The following is a 24,631-nucleotide window of genomic DNA, read 5'->3' on the forward strand; positions in this document are numbered from 1 at the left end:
TCTAGACAAAATGATGAAAACAATGTCCAGCCTGCAATGAGGAACTAAAAAAGGTAAGTGAGACACTGAAGGAGTACTGGACTAGGTGGTGGGAGAGCTGGGCTCTAATCACTGCCACGCACCTGCTGTGGATCGGTTTCCATAACTGTAAATGAAGCGTTTCATTTAAATTTTCTTTTGAGTTCCTTTTGGCCTTTAACATTCAATGATTCCAATATGCTAAAGTGAATCTCACATTTAGTTCAAAGTCAGCACCCAGTGTTTTCAGATATAGAAAAAATTAAGTTTTAGGAAAAAAATCTCTGCTACTTATTTAGTGTTAAATATATAAAATTCAGCTTCCTCACTTTGTGTCTAAGTGAGATGATGGATGTTCACTAAACACTGTGGTCCTCATTTCATGATGTATGTAAGTCTAATCACCATGCTGCACACCTTAAACTTCAACAGTGCTGTAAGTCAATTATAGCTCAATAAAAGTGGAAGAAAAAAAATTCAGCTTCCATTTATTGCCTAAGGTATTAATTAGTTCTACAGAAGGGATTTATTGAAACAGGGCTCTAGTCTGATTACCAAAGACTAACCCACTCCATTCATCAATGTCTTAAAATAGCTTTAATTCCTATGTGATTTACTCTTTTATTTATTCCCACTGCTCTTCTCATCCAATCTAATTGAGGGGTTAGATAAACCTCAAGTCTAATCCCATTTCTGCCATCCACTCACATCATCATTTTTGAGGAAAACAGAAGCTCTGAAGTCATGGATTGTCTTGTAAATTAACACGAGATAAGGGATGCTAAACACCAGCACAAAAGTATCTAATAAATCAAGTGTTGAATAAATATTTTTTGAATTAGTATTTTATTGATAATCTTGTCTTTTCCTTTCTAAACCATCTTGGTCTCCCTCTTCCCTATCTTCATTGCTAGACCTCAACAAAGCCTGGAGCATTCCTGGAGCAACAACCCCAGTTACACCAGGTGTCATCAACATGGGTCCCCAACTCTACCACACCTACTGCAGATCCACTGTCGTCTCTGTTCTCTCTTCCTACTCTCACAGATTATGGCGCTGGTGGTGGCAACAGCAGGAATCACATTTATTTATTAAAAAATAAATATTTTTATTTCATGTCTACTATGTCTGAAGCAGAGAACCATAGCTTTGGTTATTATTCATTTACTCTTTCCCAAAATCCTTGGCATCTTATTTCAGAAAACGGGACTCAAACAGGTGTTGGTTTTTTAAATTGAGGCATAAAAACACATAACAAAATTTAACCATCTTAAATCATACGCAAATATAGAGCACAGTAGTGTTAACTACATGCACATTATTGTGCAACACATCTCTAGAACATTTTCCTCTTGCAAAGCTGAATCTCTGTAACATGGAACAACAACTTTCTTTTCCCCACCTCCCAGTCCCTGGCAACCAACACTCTACTTTTAAAAGTTTGACCACTTTACTTATAAATGGAACTTATCGTCTTGTGTCAAACATGGATTTTTACATGGACAGATTATATTCTAAATGTTTGTAGTTTGTTTGCTTTGAAAATTTTCTCCCAAGGAAGGATATCAAAATGATGATAATATCTCCAGGCTAGCTAACAAAGGTATACTTAATCTGCTAATGCTATTAAAAGAAGAGTGGCAACAGTGGGAAAGAAGGGCTTTATAGGCAGGGAGCAGAGGAGGTGGCAGCAGCCACTAAAATAAACTGTCTTTTCTAAGCTAAATATTTATAGGCTAAGGACTTCCTATATATAGACAGCAACAAAACAATTTCTTGACATTAGAAGAAATATTATGCAAAACTTAATTATATTATCAATAAAAGTTTTCCTTGCTTAGTTCATTTTAGAGATGTTTTTGCTATATCAAAGGTAACCTCTGTTCAGAGAAACAAATTTGTTAATCCCTCATCTAAATATTCTTCAAAAGAAATGTGACAGATGAGATAAAGTGAACTTATAATAAACAGCATGAAATACTATAGAAAATGGAATAGGCAGGACATCTATTTAAGGAGTGTACCTGTTACACTTTAAATAGAGTGGTATAGATGGCCAGGCAAATAGCACCTTCCATACCTGTACAAAAACTTTCTGGAGTAGTCCACGACGTTCTGCTAGAGGTAGCTCATTCTGTGCACCTCCAACTGCCTCAGGCACATGTGGAAGGTCAAAAAACAGATATAAACATTTAACCAGGGTGGAAGGCACTGACATCGTTGTCATGCAGTCCACGGTTTTCTGGAAAACAAACCGATAAATAAGTGAATAGACAGATAGACAGATAGACATAACTGTACTTGGTGTAGCTAAGTAAGCTCAAATTTTAAGCCAGAAAATTATATATCAAAATAACTTTTTAAATGCCTGAAAAAAAATTAAAATGACTCCATGCTGACAAATACGTATTTCCTATTTGGACAAATTTGCTGTAACCAAATATTGAGAAGTTTGTTATTTAGTAAGGTATTTATTAGGTTGACTATTAAGAGGCAGCATGTTACAAAGAACATAAACTTAAGGATTTAGAAAAGATTTTAACCATGAACTTATTAGGCAAACTAATTTTGTTAGACCTCACCTTTCTCTCCTATAAAATGGATATAATAGTACATATCGCTTAGGGTTAATATGAGCGTTATATAACAAATGCAAAGATACACTGAGTACTAAACTATATATTAGTAGTTGCTTTACTATCACTTTTATTTTTATTGTAGATTCTTAGGGTTAGAAGGGCACTTGAAGGATATAGCCATCACTGACACAAAAAAATTTCTACATTATTTTCAAAGATTACTAAAGGAAGAAATTTTAGACATTCTTATGGTGAACATTTCAGCACTGTTAAGAAATATGCTATAATAATTATAAAAATCTTTCCATGGTACAGTTTGGAACAGAAAGTTCTTCCATGCTGGAGATCAACAGGTTAGCATCATCTGTTGATCTGTTTATTAATTTTGACATTAAACATTTCCTGAATGCCTAGGGTATGTCAGTCAGTGTGTTGGGAGCTCGGCATGCAATGATGAAGGATCCCTGCCCTTCAGAAGACTGTAGTCTAGAGCAGAAGCAGGTTTGTTAATAACTATGATTTAATCTCTTATGTGTAACAATGGTAGTACATTCAGGCTAATATAAAAGGGAATGATCACCACTGGCAGGAGTAGAATGGAAAAGTGTCGGAATTAAAACAAGAGGGGAAAGATCACCTGGAAGATACACAGGAGTTTAGGCCACATGGTACAGAATGTTTCAGGAACCTGAGTCCAAAACTGCTGACTCCTGAAAAGCCACAATAATAATGTCTAATCTTTAATGAGTGTTTATTATATAACAGGCATAAAGCTAAGCACTTTAAATACATGCTCTCACCTATTTCTCAAGTCATCCCTACAAGGTAGATTTTATTACTATATGCTCCTTACTTTACAAAGGGAGCAACTGAGGCTCATCACTTATATACCCTGTCTGGGGTTAGAGAGCGGGTTAAGTGGCCCATGGTTTATACATGCTCAATGACCTATGCGTGTGGTCTCCCATTTTACTTTTACTTTTATTTTGCTGAGATTGGAGACCCAATGAAGTGTTACAAAGGAGTTATAGAATCAGATTTTAGACAATTAGCTGGTGATAGTATAGACCATAGATTAAAGAGCAGGAAGGCGAGAGCAATTAGGAAACTAGTACCGAAAACTGTAAGAACGGCCGTGCTTGAACTAATGCAGTAGCCGGGTGACGGGGAGGAGAGAGCGCCTAAGGAACAATCCTTTCCAAGATCTGGCCCCTTTCTACATATCCACTATCATTTCCCTCTTCTAAAACTCAAAAGCTCTCTGCAGTTCTCATCTACCATTTATTGTTTCTAGACACCCCATGTCTCCATCTGACTCTCAATTTAAACGTCTGTTCATGCCTGAAACTTTCTTTAATTCCTCATCTTTCTTCCTACCCTCACCTACAAAATTTACAACTCCATTTCTATTTTCATAGTACTACATATAGCCCATTATTGCATTTTATGGTATTATCTTCATCCACTTCATCTCTGTCATCTACATGTTGATTCAGGACCATGTTTTTGTCATCTCTATCTCACTGCTGCCAACAGAAGATAGCATGCAAACAAGAAAGTCAGCTCAAGACATAACACTGGGGCTTCCCTGGTGGTGCAGTGGTTGAGAGTCCACCTGCCGATGCAGGGGACACAGGTTTGTGCCCTGGTCCAGGAAGATCCCACATGCCGCGGAGCGGCTGGGCCCGTAAGCCATGGCCGCTGAGTCTGCACGTCCGGGGCCTGTGCTCCGCAATGGGAGAAGCTACAACAGTGAGAGGCCCGCGTACCGCAAAAAAAACCCACAAAAAAACATAACACTGAATTTTCTTTTTAAAATGTCTTTTTCCAGTTAGACTATTACTAGCTATCCCTTCATATTAAGCAAAATGATATGATTTTTCATTTTCATCTTATAACGGATAGATTAAAAGTACAACTGGGTATCCAAACCGGTAATCGGCAACATTTGTAATTTTTTTTAAGTGATTCTTTTCTCCTGATTCTTTTCTCCTGATTCTTTTCTTATGCTTTTAAATTGGTCTATCCATTTGTGCACATTTAAGTTAATACACATTTACTGATTTTCTACCATGTTCTAGGTGTTATGGTATGACACAGTCTATGCTCACAAGAGAGAAAGAAAAATAGTGCATCTACAGAAAACATGAATAAAACTTAGAAATATTCCAATTAAACACAATTATTTTATGTATTATTCTAAGCCAAACCAAACTTTGGTACAGTAACGTAGAGGCATTTATAGTTACCATCGATAGCAAGTAGAATTGGTATTTTGATAGTCACTTGATATGGCCATAGATACATGAAAACAATGGTCTACTTTAGGACTACCTGAAGGTTACTTAGTACTTAGGGTGAATAAACATCTCCATTTGCCCAGGACTGAGGGGTTTCCTGGGATGTGGGCCTTCTATGCCAAAACTCAGATAGTCCCAGGTAAATCAGTACAAGTTGGTCTTATTCGTTTTCTGATTTAAAAAACAAAACGTAACACAATATTGTAAATCAACTATACTCCAATATAAAAAAAAAATTTAAAATATAATAAAATAAATAAAAAACAAAACGAAACAAAAACCCAGCAAATTAAAAAGGAAACAGGTCATTCCAAAGAAAAAAAATTCTAGTGCTGCTTACTTTAGGCTAGTAACTGGTTTCAGGATATGGTTACTAAGAAATGTGCACTGTTTCTCCTGTGGCCTGTCACGGTAGTATGATTGGTGTCACATTTACTTTTGTAAATTCCATGAGGTATTTGAAAGCCCATAGTAATTTAGACAATAGTCATTCTCAAGATTCGTGTGGACTTTGAAGGTAATTATACTCTGGATTTTAGAAGGCTGAATAAACTTCCTTCATCCCCAAGACATCACAGGTCACAAATCGGATATTCAAACAGCACATAAATGACTACATGCCATGTGTATCATGACAGATGCTTCAACCTGATTTAAAGGGAAAAAAAGCAATCTCCAGAAAAAATCAAGTAGGAAGGAAATATGTATTATCCTGAAAATGACAATATTTCCTTATTTTGCATAAAAGTTAGAAAAATTTTAAAGTATTTTCCATGTCACTTATTCCTTATTAGCTAAGTGACCTTAGATGAATCTTAGATGACTCTTCCAAGTCAAAGTTTCCCTAACATGGGTTACAGAAATGCAGTTCCTGGGCTACTTCCCTTCAGCCACAGGTAGCCCATCTTTTTGCCCAGTGTGCTGTACAAATGGTACCATGCTCTATGTGTGCTATGATGTGACAAAGATGGAAAACACTGTTCTAATTTAAGCATTTCCTCATGTGTAAAATGGAAACATTAACCTCCTTATAGAGATGTTGTGAGAAGCATGAAATAATGTGTAAGAAGAATTAGAAGAATACACAGGTTATCATAAAATCTTATTTGGATATGATGATAAATTTAATTTCACAAAATCCCAAGAGGACAAAAAGACGCTTCAAACATGAAAGCCAAGAACTTACCTGACCAGAGGATGCTAACAAATTAATTGTTGTCAGAAGCATCCAACCTCTACTGGCTTCTTCACTCTGATTGATTTCCAAGAATTGGACTATGGCCCGACTTGCAGCCTCTATAAAACCAAAGGAAAGTCATTAGGTGGAGAGAAATCACGTACAAAATATGTTAAAGAGAGCAATGTTTTAATGGTATATGTAGATGTCATCATATCAATACAGAAATGTAAAAGTCAACCTATATATTTTAGGAAAAGGTACGTCACAAACTAGTCAAAAAGAGTCATGGAACAGGGGAAATTTGAGTTAAACCTGCCTGTAAAACAAGTCTCTCTAGAAACTGGGAGGGAGGGATGGAAACAGAGAGATTAGGCACACTGTATTAAAACAAAAGTGTGGCTAGAGGAATGATCAAGAGGAACAACTGTAATAACATAGGGTTCACATTCTAGAAGAGCATATGCTGAGAATTAGAGTCTAATATCAATAGTAGTGACAGAAAATGCCTACTTACGAAGGAAGGTAAGCTAAGGGCTGTCTGTATTTGACTCTTTGGGCAAGAGGGAGCAAATGTAGTTTCTTGAGCAAAGTAGATGTTGAAAGGATTATTTTAAGACTATTAATTTAGAGTGATGTGTATGACAAACTTTAAGGGCAAAGAGATTGATGGGGGAAACAAATTAGGAGGTTGGCTCAGTGATACACACAAGGGGTGACCTGAACAGCTGACATTAGGAAGAGATAAACAGTGAGGGAGTCATTCATAGAACTGTAGTGTTGGAAGAATCTTTGAAAGTCAACTTAGTTGATTATGTTTTTAAGGATAAGGGAAAATGGATAAATCCTTAACCATGCATTTAATTTTATCAGCACAGAGTTCATCAATTTTTACATTGTAATAGTAGATGAATTAAAGTCAGAAAATAAGTCCAATGTGTTCACTGTAAACCAACATGTTAAGTTACTAAATGTATACTTAACACACGTCATAAAGACACAGGATGTAGAATAGAATTTAGGTTACTTTAGAGGTATTCTTTCCTTTAAGACATTTAAGACAATCAAGATAAAAGTGTTTTATTCAATAATTGAATGATACAAAACTTACACATGATACTGTGCTGGACATATTTCATCTTTATATACTTCCATTTGAAAGAACATGTTAAAGGAAAATTTTTTAAGATACCTTATTTTTACTGAGTCTTAACTGTACAACAAGCACTGTTGTTTTTTTTTTGCGGTACGTGGGCCTCTCACTGTTGTGGCGTCTCCCGTTGCGGAGCACAGGCTCCGGACGCGCAGGCTCAGCGGCCATGGCTCACGGGCCTAGCTGCTCCACGGCATGTGGGATCTTCCCGGACCGGGGCACGATCCCACGTCCCCTGCATCGGCAGGTGGACTCTCAACCCACTGCGCCACCAGGGAAGCCCAACAAACACTGTTTTAAGTGCTTGCAGATTCAACTCATTTCATCTTTATGTAGAACCCTGTAAGTTATTTTCTATTCTTAGACCCCTTATTATAATATAAATTGAGAAATGGAGAGGATAAGTAATTTGCCTAGAATCAGGGACAGAACTTATATTCAAATCCAGCCTGCTTAGCCTGTAAAAGATAGTGATAAAAAATTTTTACTGGAAAAGAGAAGTCAACAGAACCCTGGCTTACTTCGGGTATTCAGTATCTGGTAAATGTTGAAATTACTGTATTCATGCTCACTGATTTTACAGTCTCTTGCCCCTCTCTAGAAAACAAACACCATGGGAGCAGACTTTGTCAGCCTTGTTCAGAGCTGATCCCCAGTATGGAGCACATCACTGGCAATAAGTGGGCACTCAATAAACATCTGTTAAATGAGTGAATAAATCAACCCAGGGAGATCAAAGAAGGACACATTGAATTCAACTTCTCAAGAACATCAGGAGGTTTGCATTTATTATGGGTAACAGAGATTCCTGAAAGTTTTGAAAGGGGAGTAATACAAAGAAAGCAATGTTCAAGGCTGATTAAATAGAGAAAGAAGAAAACAAAGAATGCCATTGAGAAACCATCTTTAGCAACCATGGTTTAAGATCATTGGCAAAAACTAACCTGCAAATTTTTCCTGCAAGCCTACAATGGACCCCAGCCATTTGCTATATAACACGAGCAGTCTTTCCTTGATAGTAATTAAACGCTCATGTAAGGAAAACAGCTCCTTACCAGTTGGCTAAAATTCTTAATCAAAGGCTGACATGCTATGTTTTCATTTCCTAGGCTTCTTCGTAACCAGGCGACTTTGGTTTGAAATTGTGCATTTCCAATTTCGTAACTCAACATCTTAAAAAAAAACACCTGCAGTCTTCAAATTGCTTTATTTTACAATTACACAAATGTAATGAAATTCTATTTCATTAAAAAAAGAAACATTGATTGGTAAATCAACTGATCAATACCACCTATGTCTCTCACAGAGGGAAAAAAATATTTTGAAGAACTAAGCCTACTTTAAAAGATAAACAAATTTATCTCCCTGGTAGAGAATCTAGAAACCTACAGATAAGACACATTTTGAGTGACTCCAGATTCCACCCATAGTACTTAACACTATTAACATTAAAAGAAGTTTGGACAAATATGTTTTTTCACTGCTATTCAACAAGTTGCCAATTATGAACAATGAATGCCAATGGTTATTTTGAGAACCAAAACACCAAAAATGTACTCTTGGTTTGAAACAGTTCCATATATCTATCTGATCAATGGCATTTACAAAAGTGTGTGGTTTCTTTTGTTTTGGTTGACAATGAACATTAAGATATTCCTCAAGATAAGAAAAGACAATGTATTTTCAAAAATGTCCTATTTGTTATTAAACATTACAACAGTTCAGTAGATTGCTGAGCTGATGAAATGAGATAATACGTATGAAAATAAACCTTGAAAAGGATCAAGACAGTATAATTATTAATGGTGTCCCTTTAACAATTTTACCAACTTAATAATAACAACTGCTCTTTTTGAGAAGAAGATAGAGACTTCAGTTACATCAGCAATAATGTATAATTATGTTATCTGGCTTTGAATTACAGGTGCACACAAAGAAGTCTTGACAATAGTTGTGGCTGAATAATACAGGAGAGATTGGAAACTCTCATTGATCAAATAGACTATCTTTACATATCACACATATTCAGAAGAATTATTTTACTTTCACCTACTAATTTCAGTAAGTTGCCATACAAAACAACTTGATGGGATCTCCGAGTTTTCATTTTAAATAAATCAAGAAGCTCATTGTAAAAGTATGTAACATTTAGTGCTATCTTTAAAAAGTTATGTAGACAACATATTAAACCTCCATAAACCACAGAATTTCTTAAAACTTTGAAAAACGCTCCTAGTCAAAAAATAGAGCATTATGATCTTTTATTTTCACCAATTTTTAACAAATACAAATTTAAAGACTGATTTAACTTAAGATTATAATAAAAAGAACATATTAATATCAGCCCATCTTGAGAGTTGCCAATCATTTTGATTTAAGCTTTAGCTTTCATGCTGCATTACAGTACACATAGTTAGGCCAAAAAATGCAGAAATGAAGTTAGTAGAGCTCATTATTAGATTAAATAAGAGTATGTAGACGGTTTTAAAGGAAATGTTAAGTTCCCAGTCTACACTGAGAGAGTGTAAGTAAATTCAATTAGACTGCATTCAGAACAACCAGAACACAAAACGTGTTAATAATAAGTGTAATACAATATTTTTTCCTTTTGCAAAGTCCATTTAAAGCATAGTCATTTTCAAACTTATGCTTCAGGATGATAATGTGAGACACATCAATAGTACTATTACACTTTTTTCATTAACGAAGAAACCAAGCCCTAAACGCCCATTCCCACCCCTCCCTTCCAAAAAAAACCACTTCCACGTTAGTGAGAAAAATAGTATTAGGACTCATAGCTTCCATGCTTCTTTCAATTTGATAATACATCATCACACCTTGGGAATGAAATTACCTGAAGGTGTTGTGGCTTTGAAATCCTTGGAGGACAGCGGGGCACACTGTTTTTCTGTTTAAAAAGAAAGGCTGGGTTGTCTAACTGGGGATTCACTACATTATACTAATCCCACCACAAGATGCTTCACCAGGTGCCAACTGTGGTCAGCATCATTTGGCTTCTCTATCACTGGGCCACTGCCCAGTGGGCATTACAGCACTGGGCTTAACAGTGGTACCTAGCATGCAGCAAAGTCATTAACAATAAACTGAAGATACTATTTTTACACAGGTGGGAATTTTCTCTTTCAATGACGTAAAATCGACCATGTGACTGACCTTAGAATTAAACAGACTGCATGGCTGAACTTAACAAATAACTAGAAGAGAAAGGGAAAAGTCTTAAGCCATGTCCTGTACACAATATGGCTACAAAATTATATATTTTTTCAAATTAGTTGAAAGTCACTATAGATTTTTAACAAAACCACAGGGAGGCTATAACCAAGAGAATTAAGAGAGACAGAGAGAAGAGGACTACTGTATTACAAATCAGCCCATGTACCCACTTTGCACATTGACCTACCTAAAATTTTCCATTTTTACTAACTTCTGATGGATAGATTTAAACAATATAATTGCCAATAAGCATGGTTCCTACTGAGATATCTACAATGAATGTTAGAAGTGATCTGGTAAAAAGACTTGATATGTGAATGGTGATTAGGTAACAAACAAAGTAAGTATTTCACACCGAATTCAGAGGAGCTCTGGAAAAATAATCTTTCTCTGATGCACAACAGATAGAGCCAATTTTCAAAAGAATAATAGAGGACTCATTCCACCTGCTTCTTTTTGGAGAAAAATTATGTTCATGTAAATCATAACAAAAATTACTTTCAATGAAAACTTCCTATAAAATAAAAGGTTATGTGAGGTATTGAAAGCAGCCAAACTCATAGAAGCAGAAAGTGGAACGGTGGTTGCCAAAGGCTGAGAGGAGGAAGAAATGGAAAGTTGCTGATAAATGTGTATAAAGTTACAGTTGTGTAATATGAAAAAGTTCTAGAGATCTACTGTACAACATTGTACTTACAATTTACTGTACTGTACATGTAAAAGTTTGTTAAGAGGGCAGATCTAATGTTAGTGTTTTTACCACAATAGAAATCAATTGATCAATCGGAAAACTAGAATGGGATATGCAAGAAGAAAGATGATTCAGGATGTACCTAGATCCTCAACATCTAGAATTTTTTACTAGAAAAATCAAAATATCAAAAAATCTCCATGAAAGTACTTTTGATAACAGCACTGATCAAAAGAAACTTCCAATGTTCAAAACTAAAAATGAAAGAAGAGAACAAGGATTCCAAAGGCCAGAGTTCTTCAAGGCTGACAGAGGAGACACTCCAAAACTATGCTTTTCTCTCTTAAACATCAGTAAGCTGGCTTTTCTAACACTCTTCTAACTCTTAAAGCATAATGGGGTAGGGGGGAGCACAGAGAAATCCTATGTCAAAATCAGTAAAAAAATTTTTTGAGCACCTAATCTGTGACAAGCATTCTTTTACAGGGGTGAACACAAGAGACAATAACATTAAATAAGTAAATAAACAAGGTACTTTCAGATGACTCCAAACCTCTAAAGGAAGTATTTAAGGTGACTGAATAAATACTCACTGGTGTGGAGATACAGGATAAAAGATCTATATTTGAGATAGGGTGATTTGGAAAGGTTTCTCTTGTGGAGGTAAAACTTACACAAAATTGAATTGAATCTCACTGGATTCTGAAGTTAACGAATTTCGAAAGTTTAAAACTAAAACTTACATGGAATCACATGATATGAAAAAATGTATCTTAAAATACCTGGCAAACAGTATGTCACCAATGGAAGAAGGAAGGGCACAAGGGGCTCTCTCTATGTTTGCAACTTCCTGTGAGTCCATAAATATTTCAAAATAGAAAGTTTAAAAAAAAAAAAACTTATGTAACTATTATTGTAATTAACAATGAGACATCTCCTCCATTTAAGATACTCTTCATTATTTCCCTATGGATATAAAACTGTAAAGAGATTTAGGAAAACAAATCTCCAATGTAGAAAAATGTTTTTCTACAAACATGCAGATTAGGTATTCATAAAGACAGCAACAGTGAACAGAGTATAAATAAGCTTTGGAATTTTTTTTTCTAATCTAGGGCTGTCACTCAAAAAAGAAAATGCAATGACAGGAGTCAACATGTGACAAAGAAATTTCCCTTCATACTACCTATTTAAAATAGCTAAAAAGGCATAAAACACAGAAATCTTATATTTAAGACAAACTTTTCACTTGTATAGGAACAACTGAAATCAATAAAGATAAAAAAAGGATGCAATCCCATTCTGGTGGAGAAGGGAAAAGACAGGAAGTTTACCTTAAACTATCTTGACCATCTCTCACCAGACTTGCTTCAAGGACTACAAATATAATTAAAACTGCCTCATTTTAAAATCCATACATCAATTCATATAATGTACAGCTTCTGATTAAGAGATTTTGTCCTCAATCTAAAAATACTTTAATGGCTGTTGCTCCAAAGACTCCATAATGGGTCCCCCGTTAAAGATGGAAGGTTGAGCACATGCATTTATCTCTTCTCTGTCCTGAAACCTCACTGCTATAAACTGAATTGTGCCCCCCCAGAATTCATATTTGAAGCCTTAGTTCCTAATGTGATGGTATTTGGAGATGGAGCCTTTGGGAGGTAATTGGGTTTAGATGAGGTCATGAGGGTGTGCCCCTCATAATGGGATTAATGCCCTTATAAGAAGAGACACCAGAGAGCTCTCTCTCCTGGAGGTGAGGCCACAGTGAGAAGGTGCCATCTGCAAGCCAGGAAGAGAGATCTCACCAGAAACCAATCATGCTGGCACCATGCTCTTAGAATTTCAGCCTCTAGAATTGTGAAAAAAAATTCCTGTTTTATACTGGTCTATGATATTTTTGTTATGGCAGTCCAAGCAGACTAATACACCCACTAAAATTGTTGTTTAAGGATTTTTTTTAAAAAATCATAAACCCATAAGTACAAAGAAAATAGGAAAGGTGAAAACAACAACGTTTTGGATACTAAAACAGCAGAGAAATTAGTGGGAACTGATTTAGCAGACTCTAGAATCTTAAAGCAAGTACAAGGAAAACACAAAAAAGCAGCTAACTACAACACAACCTCCAAGAGGCTCAGGAATTGGTGGCACTAAGTACCTTTAGAAGCAGAAGTAAATGTGGGACTGTACACAGAAGGACTGGTGAAGTCTGTGTAAGAGCAGCTAGACCCCCAGATCCCCACTACTGTGTGGGTAGTAGACTAGAGATTTATTCACTAAAAAGAAAAACAGAGGATGTTTGGATTGGGGTGGAGGGGGGACAATGACATTAAACCAGGCACAGTTGTGGGCTCATCATGAAGATAAAACAGAAGCTTATGTATTGATACTAAATGTTGAGGGTCCTCAGACACTGGCTTCTAAAATGTTCAGAGTCAGACATATACTGTCTAAGTAAACACTGGACATTCCTCTCTGGGGACTCTGTCTAGCTCAAGGGAAAGATGGTCAACAGAATGGCTCAGCAAAATGACCCTAGGCTGAGGCCCAGGCAAGCTCCAGCCACAATTACAAAGCTACCCAGCAACTTTCCAAGATTCCATTCTTATACAGCAGTAGAGGGCCAAGGATGAGACACGGGAGGACATTCTCCAATATAAAAGAGACAAAAATAAAGTAACAAAAAAGACTACCTGAAAGAAACAGACTGTGGAGGAAGATAAAAATCTGAAAAGAAATTTTAAAAAAAGAAAAGAAAAAGAAACCTCAGAGAGTTAAGAGAAGCCATGAAAGGAAAGCAAAAGACATCAATAAAAAAGAAAAAAAAATCTCTTAGAAATTAAAAGTATCGTGTCACAAATGGGGGGAAAAAAAAAAACCCATGGAAGGAATATATGGTAAAACCAAAAAGCTCTCCTAGCAAAGAGAGTAAAAAAGTAAAGACAGAAAATAAGAGAGGAAAGATAAGAAAATGAGAGGGACAGTCTTAGGGGTACACGTGATAAGAAAGAGAAAACAGAGGGGAGGATATTATTATATAAACAATTCACAAACCTTTCTCAAAATTAAAGGATATGAATTTCCAGACTAAACAGGTCCAGTGAGTACTCAGCATAATGAATAAAAATAGGTCCACTCCAAGGCATGTTATCATGAAATTTTAGAAGAGGAGGGCCAACGAGAGGATTCTAAATGCTTTTATAAAACACACACACAAACACACACAATACAGGCCACAGAGAAAGAATGGAGAATTTAGGTAGCTTCAGACTTCTTACTAGGAGTATAGGAATCTAAAATATGATGGAGAAATTATTTTTAAATTCTGAAATAAAATGATTTCCAATCTAGGACCTTATATCCACCGAAAGGAGGATAAATGTAATGCTGAGAGATTTTCCAAAATAACCTTGGGAGTTCAACCTAGGCTGCCTGGAGAAGGACCCACTGACCATGTTCCCAGAGGTGCTGAACCCAAGCTTAATTTTCTATGACACGCGTAGCTTCCACTCCTGTGGGAGGGCCTGTAGCTTCCCCTGAGCCCCCAAGTCTCCTGGAACTAAACAGTTAGCATTCTCAAACAACTCCTAGAAACATCCAATGAGAACTCAGATTCAGTACTCAAACAGCTTAGATCACAAACGGTGTTTCTTCACCATTATGATTGCATTCATGCTCTGGGTGGGGAATATCCCAAGCACACTTCTGTGAGATAACGACGGTGATGGATCTGTGCCTTCTTTTCTCTTGTTGAAGCCTGGTTCTACAAGTTCCCCTTTCTGCAATAAAGCCATCCTGTATGATGTGATAAAGTTTGTTCTAAGCCCCGTACCTGAAAGCTTGTCACCTTCCATGGTTAAGGGGAAGGAACTCATTTTATATAGCAAGAGTCAAAGGAATTTTCACTCACAGATTTCTAATGTTTTTTTTTTTGGTGATACGCGGGCCTCTCACTGTTGTGGCCTCTCCCATTGCGGAGCACAGGCTCCAGACGCGCAGGCTCAGTGGCCATGGCTCACAGACCCAGCCACTCCACGGCATGTGGGATCTTCCCGGACCGGGGCACGAACCCATGTCCCCTGCATCGGCAGGTGGACTCTCAACCACTGCGCCACCAGGGAAGCCCTCACTCACAGATTTCTAAAAACAAATACAAAATCCAAAAACCAAAATAATAACTGCCCTGCATCCTTTTTCAGGAGGCTGCTGGAAAAAATATTTTACCAAAAATGAGGAAGTTAATTTGAGAAAAAAGATGACATGAGATTTTGGAAACAGAGACTCTATCCCAAAGAAGTGGAAAAACATCCCAGGATGAACTGAGTGAAGATGAAAAAGTGACAGTTGTCCAGCTGGCCTAGAGAGCAACTACTACAGATTAAAGCAGAACAGAAGGTTCTGGAAGAGCTATTTGCAAGAAGATGAAACTGACAGAATATCTGATGTCTTCAATGATATTGGGGGAAATTCAGAAAAACAGAGGAGTAGGGGAAGAATGCATAATGAAAATGTAGAAAACTAGTTTTTTTAAAAAAAGGCAATTATTAACTCTGATAAAGGGGGAGAAGTTTTCAAGAAAGAAAGAGTAATCAGAGTATATCATATGGCTCATCTTTGTATAATGTTTTCAGTCACAATAATATAATGAATACTGATCTAATCAAATTATGATAGAATGATATGGGGATATAGAAGTGAGAATCTGTGGGATAGTGGTGAGCTTAAAAGTCTCACTTCTCTTGTGGTAAGCCTGGAGATGGTATCTAAATATGAAAAATCAAGGGCACACAGTATAAGCACATTAGTTAGAGACACAGAGGTAAATATCAAAAAAAGTTAAGAGACGTAAAAAGTCAGTGTATCTTAGGAGTGCAAAATGAGGATGAACCAGGATGATGGAAGGGAGATACTGTTTTTAATAAACCTATAAACTATTTGACCCTTAAAACCATGCACCTATATACTTTTAAAACTAAAAGTAAAAACTAAATTAAAAAATGGGATTATAGGGCTTCCCTGGTGGCGCAGGGGTTGAGAGTCTGCCTGCTGATGCAGGGGACACGGGTTCGTGCCTGGGTCCGGGAAAATCCCACATGCCGCGGAGCAGCTGGGCCCGTGAGCCATGGCCGCTGAGCCTGCGCGTCCGGAGCCTGTGCTCCGCAACGGGAGAGGCCACAACAGTGAGAGGCCCACGTACCGCAAAAAAAAAAAAAAGTATTATATAACAAAGGCATTACCGTTACAATTGGAAAGATAATAATTCAATGGGTGGAAACGATAAGTGATTTTTCAAAGAGACACTAGAAACAAAACTTAAATTATTGATTTCTTGGTCTAATGCTTCAGTAGGAAAGCGATCACTCAACCACTAAAAACCAAAGCAACAAGATAAAAATTAAGATAAAATCCTTCAAACATATTGCTAATTTAGAAAATGAGTAATGGTAATTAAAATCAAAAAATTTTATTTTAATCTTGATTAAATGGGATGATACTTTATGAAGTTTAAAATTACCTAATTATGAATAAGAATAGTTATTCAGGCAGCATTTATAAAAGGCCTACTGTGTAAAGCACTGTGGTAAATAAAGACTGTAGGTTATACAAAGACTCATAAATAGTTTATGGTCTAATAGAAAGATAAAGATACATATATAAACACCACTCGTGAAGCTGAGTAGTTAAGAAGAGAAAACTTTTCCTTTGATTAAGGAAATCAAGAAACATTCTATCTAGGAAGTGTGACTTAATCCAAGCTGAGAAGATTTAGATGTACTAAGACGCGGGGAGATGCTCCTTCCTGAATGAAGCATCACAAGGATAGAAAAAAGAGCACAGAAATGTCTGGGACTATAAGTAACTCATGACTTGGTTGAAATATAGAAAAAGGAAACAAGAAATTAAAAAGGGTATGCAAAAATGGTGGGTATATATATGTATTTCCAGGTCCTGAGTTTGTGTTGAATGTCATGCTAGGAATTTGGATTTTGTTCAGAAGGAAACAGAGTGCTGTTAAAAGGGTTAGGTCAGGGGTGGTAGTGGTCCAAGGAAAATAGCCTTGGGTAGAACTACTCCACTTGAGAGTAAAAGGTGCTGACAGTAAGAATATGACAGTAAGAATGGGAATGGGGACTGGTACTGAAATCCATGTGCTTAAAATCAGGTCAATTTTTTGTTAGATTTCGACACCACTTTTACCAAACTGTCCATTCAAATAAATTAGTTTTTGCTGGTTTCTGTAAAAATACCTGTGGATTTGTTTGATGCTCTCCTTCGAATTTCTGTCACCATCAGTCGTGAGACTTGTGTTGTGAACTGCAGAAGATCAGAAAATTTTTCTGTCATTGTACTTGGCGGAGCATTTCCAAAAACCTGTGATGAGAAAAACAATTTTAATACAGCATTGTCAACTTTTTTCTTTCATTATGTGCTTTTCAAAGTGTGGTATGACTTGAAAATCAAATAAAAGAAAGTATCCTTGCATAGTTACTTCGATCTGAATAAGTTTAAAACATATCTCTTTCAATAAATGCCATCTAACCACATTTTCTTATACATGTAAAATAATTTGTTGAATGAATAATTAAATAAACAAAATCTAAAAGCCAAAGACCAGTTATCTATAAAATTTAAATCAAACTTACTAATAAACTTTAGAAAATATAATGTAAATATAATTTCTAAAGTTTATATTTAGAAAATAAATATAAACTTCTAAAGTTTATAAATATAAACTTTATATTTATAAATAAATATAAAGTTATAAAAAATATAAACTTCTAAAGTTTATATTTAGAAAATATAATGGTAAAAGCAGGGACTTATCTAATGCTAAGTCCTGGGCTGAATACAGAATTTACTAAACTCATCTTATACCTCAGAATTTCTGAATTCTAACCATAATAATTCCCAAAACAAGACTTAACGAAAAGACTAGAATAAAAATGAATGAAAGGGTCATGAAATACACTTGTCTTTACAAAAATCTACACTAGATGAACTTTAGAATAAATCATTCTTAAACTGGCATAGGTTCAAGCAAAGAGAATGAAAAAACTAAAACCTGGACAGACTGTCATAGGAAAAGAAATAGTATTATAATAGCTATATAACTGGATGCATCCTGGAATATTGTTTTAAAAAATGTTTTTTATAGTGGGACATCCCTGGTGGCACAGTGGATAAGACTCCATGCTCCCAATGCAGGTGGCCTGGGCTCGATCCCTGGTCAGGGAACTAGATCCCACATACATGCCGCAACTAAGAGTTCACATGGGGCAACTAAGGAGCCAGCAAGCCGCACTTAAGAAGTCTGCCTGCCACAACTAAGGAGCCGGTGAGCCGCAACTAAGGAGCCCACCTGCTGCAACTAAGACCCAGCGCAACCAAATAAATATTTTTTTTAAAAAATGTTCTTTATAGCTAAAAGAGAATTCTGTGTCTCCTAAAACTATTATGATAGCCCTCTACTGTAATATTAACTAAACAATATTTTATATTCTTGTTATCTGTTCAAATGTCACTGCAAAGGGAGGAAACGTATCTTACCCGTCATTGTGTTCCTTGCCAAGCTAGCACCCTGCCTTTTACAGGGATGTTCCCTGAATATGGCTGTTTGTTTGTATGCTGCCTGCCCCCACAACCAAATTCTAGAAAATGTTTAGGTAGCATGCAAGGACACAAATTATAATATGAGAATATAAACAAAAAGTAAGAACAAAACCAATCAAATAATAAAACCAAGGCTAGGGAGGTAGACTGGGGAAAAAAAGTCTATATTTGCCATATTTAGTCATGAATTTTGGCTCAAACATACAGGAGAGAAAACCTCATGAACTACATGGTTCTCAATGTCCTTAGGTAAGGAAAACATATTTAACGAAGTACCTCTATTCTTCATACCATAATGTAAAGATTTTCTTCCAAGGATCCTATTAAAAGGATACAACTTATAATATCCTTGTAATAGGAATGTTTCTTACATTCTTACAATAGACAACATGTTTCTTACAATCACCCTCAAATTGAGCTGAAAGTATCAAACAAATGATAAATCAGTTCTACAGGTTATACTTTTAGCCAGGTAGTCTGTTCTTTAACTTGACACACAATTTTAAATTATCTCAAAGAACAAACAAACTGTTCTTTTCAGGAACTCCTCAATAATTGTTTTTCTGCTGAGATTTTGATAAATGTTATGTGCTTACAGTTAACCTATGTCGCCTGCTAAATACCCATAGTCTTTAATAAACAAATTGGAGATAGATTAGAAATTGAGAAGCCTCAATTTTAAATTTGAGCATACTTTCAAGGAGAAGAGATTTTACCCGTCACTCTCTCTTGAAGTTTTTATTAAATAATTTGTGTCTTAGAAAAATAAAAAGAATGGCCAATTTATTGACCAAATTTATCTCACAGACTTAAAAAGTATGCCCAGTAAGCACAGCCCTGTAAGACTACATTAATATCAAACCAAAGCAATTTGGTTACTAAAATCAACCTTGCTTGAAGTTCACAGTTGATTATGACAAAGTTTATTCATTCCTTTCTTTCCTCCTTTTTTAAGTTTTTGGTCCATATAAAAATAACATATTGCAACTCAAAGTGCATCTTTTAAAATAAACCATCAACTATCTTTATCAAATAAAATATCTACACCATTTGGTTTCTAGTGAGGAAGGACACATGCTTGAATAGCCATTCTACTTCCACCCAGAGATGAGTATGTAACTGCCTAATGAAGGTGTTTACAAAGCAATTGTATATTTTGCTCAGGCAATTATTAAGCCTTATGACAAACTGATTTAAAGTAGATAAGTATTCCTATTATTCAGAATATACTGATGTATATTTTGCTCCTAAGAATTATTAAAATACACTGTTAAAAATGCAACTAACTTTTCATACAAATCCTGATATTTACAGCTTTATTTTCATAAGGAAATTTTTTTCAAAAGCTGTGTTGCTTGAATTGACCAAGCCAAATGTTACAGAAAAAGGACCATGTCCTACTTGCTAATCTGAAATGAACTACTGCTTCTTTAACGTAAACAATCTTTAATCTAGTGATCCAACACTACTGATTGATTCACTCTTTCATTTATTCACTCATAAATATTTACTGGTCTACTATATATGCCAGGCAATATTTGGAACCTTGAATACAAAAGTAAATAAAGAACTGTGAATACAAAGGCAAATAAAGCAAATATAATTCCAGTTTTCACGGAATGTACATTTTAGCACAGGAGACAAAAGTTAAGCTATTTTAAAAATGAAAATTATGTTGGATAGTGATGCATTATAAAGGAAGTAAACAGGGTAACTGAAAGGGAATGCCTGGAGTGAGAAAAGGTTATCAGAAACGCTCTCTGAGATGACACTGACCCAGAAGGATGATACTGAATAATGAAAAAAGGTCACAATTCAAACAGCCAAGGAACGAGGGTTCCGGGCAGTGAGAAGAACTGTGCTAAGACCGTGGGCAAGAGATTGGGAGCTTGAGAGATCAAAAGGCGTGGGTGAAGCTGGAGTGTTTCCAATGAGAGGGGAAATGCAGCAAGAAAAGGCTGGAGAAGTACAGGGACTAAAACATGTATCTGGCATTTTAGATAATACTGAATGTGTAAGGCAGTAAAGAAAAGAGATTTTTTGGTGACTGACTTCAACAATTAAATCTAAAAATATTAGGTATGTATTCACCACCTTCCACAAATAGTGGGAAATAGAGGATGGAGCACAGAGCTGGGATTCACCTTCCCACCCACAGGGACTCTGGTCAAAATTTTCTGGTTCTTAGTTCCCTCATCTGTTAAAGGGGAGAGTTGAGCAAGAGAACTGGTCGGTAATACACTCAACTCAGAGGGATGATTCTATAATAGACATGTGACATTCATTACCCAGATGAAAAAAACAGTGCTGAGGAACAAAAAGCCTTTTAGCAAACTTAATAAAAATAACAACAATTATCATATAATGAGGCTTTACAGTGTGCCTAGCACTATTCAAATACTTGACATAATGTCATTCGAATCTCATGAAATCCTACACATTACTCCCATTTTTCAGAAAAAGAAATTAAGGGTTAGAGAAGGTAGATGCCAGGAGGTGGTGGAGACAGAATTCAAAACTAGGTCTGATTCCAAGCTGTGCTCTTAGTCACCCAGTAATATACTGCCTGAATTAAACTTTGCAGGAACCCTATCACTATACCTTTGCACAGTGTTCACCTTGCGAGGGAATTAGCACAGCTCAACTTGTTTTTAGAAGGGTCATTTTAAATATCCACCTAAATAAATTTCAGAAAATTTCCTGGCTGCTCCTCAACTAAAATATTTTTGGTATACTCAGGGGGAACAAATGAATGGTGTTGTATAATGGCATGCAGGAAGCAGCGGCTCAATATATATTTGTTACCAAATGAAGCTATTCAGTAAAATTTTATTAAATATTAGTAAAAGAGAGGTAGGAATTTTTACAAAGTTTTCTAAAATGGTGTCTTTTTCCCCCTAAATATACGTAATATCTAAAATTAAGTTACAGAGTATATGAATAATTTGATATATCTAACAGATTTTGAAAATTGACAGTGAAGATGTAATTGCATTTACCAATTAATATAAATCATTACATTAACACTTACAGTCTTCTTGTTCTAAGGACCACGAACTTGCAGGAGAAGAAAATGAGAAGGTGTATCTCAGTCCCTCTCTCTCCTTCTAGGGTACGCCCGCCTCAAGAGAACATGTACTCTCATCTGCTCTGAGTGTGGCTTGCCCACTTTTGCCAATGACTGGGTAAGTAAGCTTAACCATATCAAGGGTGAAACTAGGAAGTCCTTTGTTGCACAGACCTAAGCTCCATTCTCCAATATTGGTACTATGCAATAAGTAACAAAGCTGTATATTTGTAAACATAAGCCTCATATATGTAAATAGTTCATTTGTCTGACCCTTGATCTATCTCGCATTTGGTTCTGAACTTGAGTATCCTTCCTCTAAAGCCAACAATTTAAAAAGTAAAGGTTACTTGTGAGGGATAAAAAAAGAGACATTGGGGGCTTCCCTGGTGACGCAGTGGTTGAGAGTCCGCCTGCCGATGCAGGGGACACATGCCGCGGAGCTGTTGGGCCCGTGAGCCATGGCCGCTGAGCCTGCGTGTCCGGAGCCTGTGCTCCGCAACGGGAGAGGCCACAACAGTGAGAGGCCTGCGTACCGCAAAAAAAAAAAAAAAAAAAAAAAAAGAGACATTGGATTCAACTTAGATGTTTCTTGAATATAAATCAGAAGCAAATTCAAAAACAAGAGGAGTCTCTAAAAGAAGGTCCAGTTAGTAAAGATTATATTTTAACATACACAATTTAGTATGATAACATACACCAAGGTAATTAACAATGGCAGTTAACTTTTAGATGACTAAAATGCTATTCATTTTTTAATACGTTTAAATGAAGTATTTTTTTTCTGTAAGCTTTTGTTCTTGGGACTAAAGGTTAATTATTTTTAAGAATGCTGATTAAATATTATCCAGCTATTCTCAGACCTCACCATAATCTTTCAGTTTGAGAGAACTGGTGAGAAGGAAGATACCAGCAGTGCCCTTGCAGGACTGTGATGAAGAGCACAGGAGGCAGCTGAAGAACCCAGCATGAGTCCTGGCCCAGAAAAAGGGGCTTAACACATGCCATTTCTCAACCTCGTGTCTCTTAAAGGCCAAAATCACACACTGAAATAACAGTATGGAGCACACTTTAAAAACGATTCTGTAGATGGATATCCATGTCTAACTGTAATATGGTTTATTTGCCATTTGGCATGAATCAAACAAAGTCTCAAAAATCAACAGTACAGTTCATTTTTGGCAATCGTGGCAGGATGTCTGGAGCCATACTGAGCTATTCATTCATCTAAGCTATTTCTTACTAGTGTAGAACGTTCAAGTATAAATTGTCAAACCATTAAATAAATATGGTTATCTATATCAAAATTTAATGGATGTGATGTCTTATCTAAGGATAATTTTAGTTTGTTAATGATAGGCCAATGAATATAATTTATATATTTTTTAAATTGGTCACAATAGTACAGAAATAACTTTCTTTTCATTAGTTAAAAGTTGATAAAGGAAAAGAACCTGAAAAAGAATAAATATATGTATATATGTATAAAAATATATATATATAACTGAATCACTTTGCTGTACACCTGAAACTAACACAACATTGTAAATCAACTATACTTCAATAAAAAAATTAATTAATTAAAAAAAAACGCTAACCATCATCTGACAATGCAGGGTTGCCACAAACCTTTAATTTGTAAAAACTGCAATAAAGCGAAGCACAATAAAACAGAAAAAAAAAGTTGAATGAAACTTTATGATATTTAAATCACTCATTGTATTAGAGGTTTAGGCAATGCATATGTATATGCTTTTAATCAGCCAACTAAAAACTTCTGACTTGAAAGAATAGAGACTCATGGCAACACAGAACACAACAGAACTAAGACAGTCTAAGCAATAGAGAATAATCACTAAAGCAACTTAAATCTTCTTAAAAAAAAAAAACCCAAAAACCTCAAGTATTTGTTTGAGTCTTCTAGTCTAAGACTCACTTGAATTGACTGTGGAAGCTTAACTGATGAAATACATGGGACACATATGCAGGATATTAGTTATTAATCTATATTAATAGCTGAGAATAACAATTGTCCTAACTACTCTTAACATTATCATCACCTTTTCAGTGTTTATGAATCTGAGAGAAGGAAATTATCTCAAACTACTTAATAGCTAATAGTACATTGTGACATTGAAGTAAAACAAAAACATTAAAATAAAAAACAACCAACTTCCCAGGACTGGTTGCAATAAAAATTAATGACTGTTACCTCAACAGGGCTTGAAAAAATAGCTTGTCCATAATCAGTTCTCTCCCAATTTCAAAACAGCTGTCTTAAACCTTTCCCTACCTCTCCTCATATTCCTACCCTATCATCCCCTCCCCTCCCTCACTCTCAGCCTTTTTATCTCATAGATTAAAAAATGAACATCCTCTGCTCTGTTCCTATGGTATCCCACCCAATTCCACGAGTGATATGTGAATTAGTCTCTCTAACTATGCTCTGTCCCTCTACTCCTGCCCTTCTTGCTTTACCAGCCCAGCAAAACCTCAGTCCCAATATAACGCATCTATCCGTCTTTTCTACTTCTACACACACGCTGCTTTGTAACTGAATGAGAAAAATCGCACACGCCTGCATGGATAAGATCCAGTACAAATTTACTATCTCCAACCTTCACTGAGCCCTCAAAACTCTTTAAGCCCTTTATTGTCCCTTTCAACTATCCTTCTTGATTCCCTTTCATTAATATTCCAAACCATCACCATTCCCTAAAGTCTCCTACTCGACCTGCTTACTCCAGACTCTTAACAGACCACATCTTCTGTTGATAACTATAAGAAACTGAGGT

At 36.0% G+C, this 24,631-nt stretch overlaps 1 protein-coding gene across 3 annotated transcripts in view; it reads right to left on the minus strand.

Moving 5' to 3' along the window:
• The window catches only part of WDFY3 (WD repeat and FYVE domain containing 3), a 262,639-nt gene that overhangs the window by 148,122 nt on the left and 89,886 nt on the right, over positions 1–24,631 (minus strand). For all 3 annotated transcript variants that reach the window (XM_030847029.3, XM_060299607.2, XM_030847033.3), the window contains exons 4-6: positions 17,407–17,530; positions 6,084–6,193; positions 2,099–2,260 (exon numbers count right to left, since the gene is read on the minus strand). In XM_030847029.3, coding sequence (XP_030702889.1) covers positions 2,099–2,260; positions 6,084–6,193; positions 17,407–17,530 — 396 coding nt within the window. The remainder of the gene's footprint in view (positions 1–2,098; positions 2,261–6,083; positions 6,194–17,406; positions 17,531–24,631) is intronic.

This window comes from Globicephala melas, chromosome 5 (genome assembly GCF_963455315.2).
Source record: "Globicephala melas chromosome 5, mGloMel1.2, whole genome shotgun sequence".
Taxonomy (NCBI): domain Eukaryota; kingdom Metazoa; phylum Chordata; class Mammalia; order Artiodactyla; family Delphinidae; genus Globicephala; species Globicephala melas.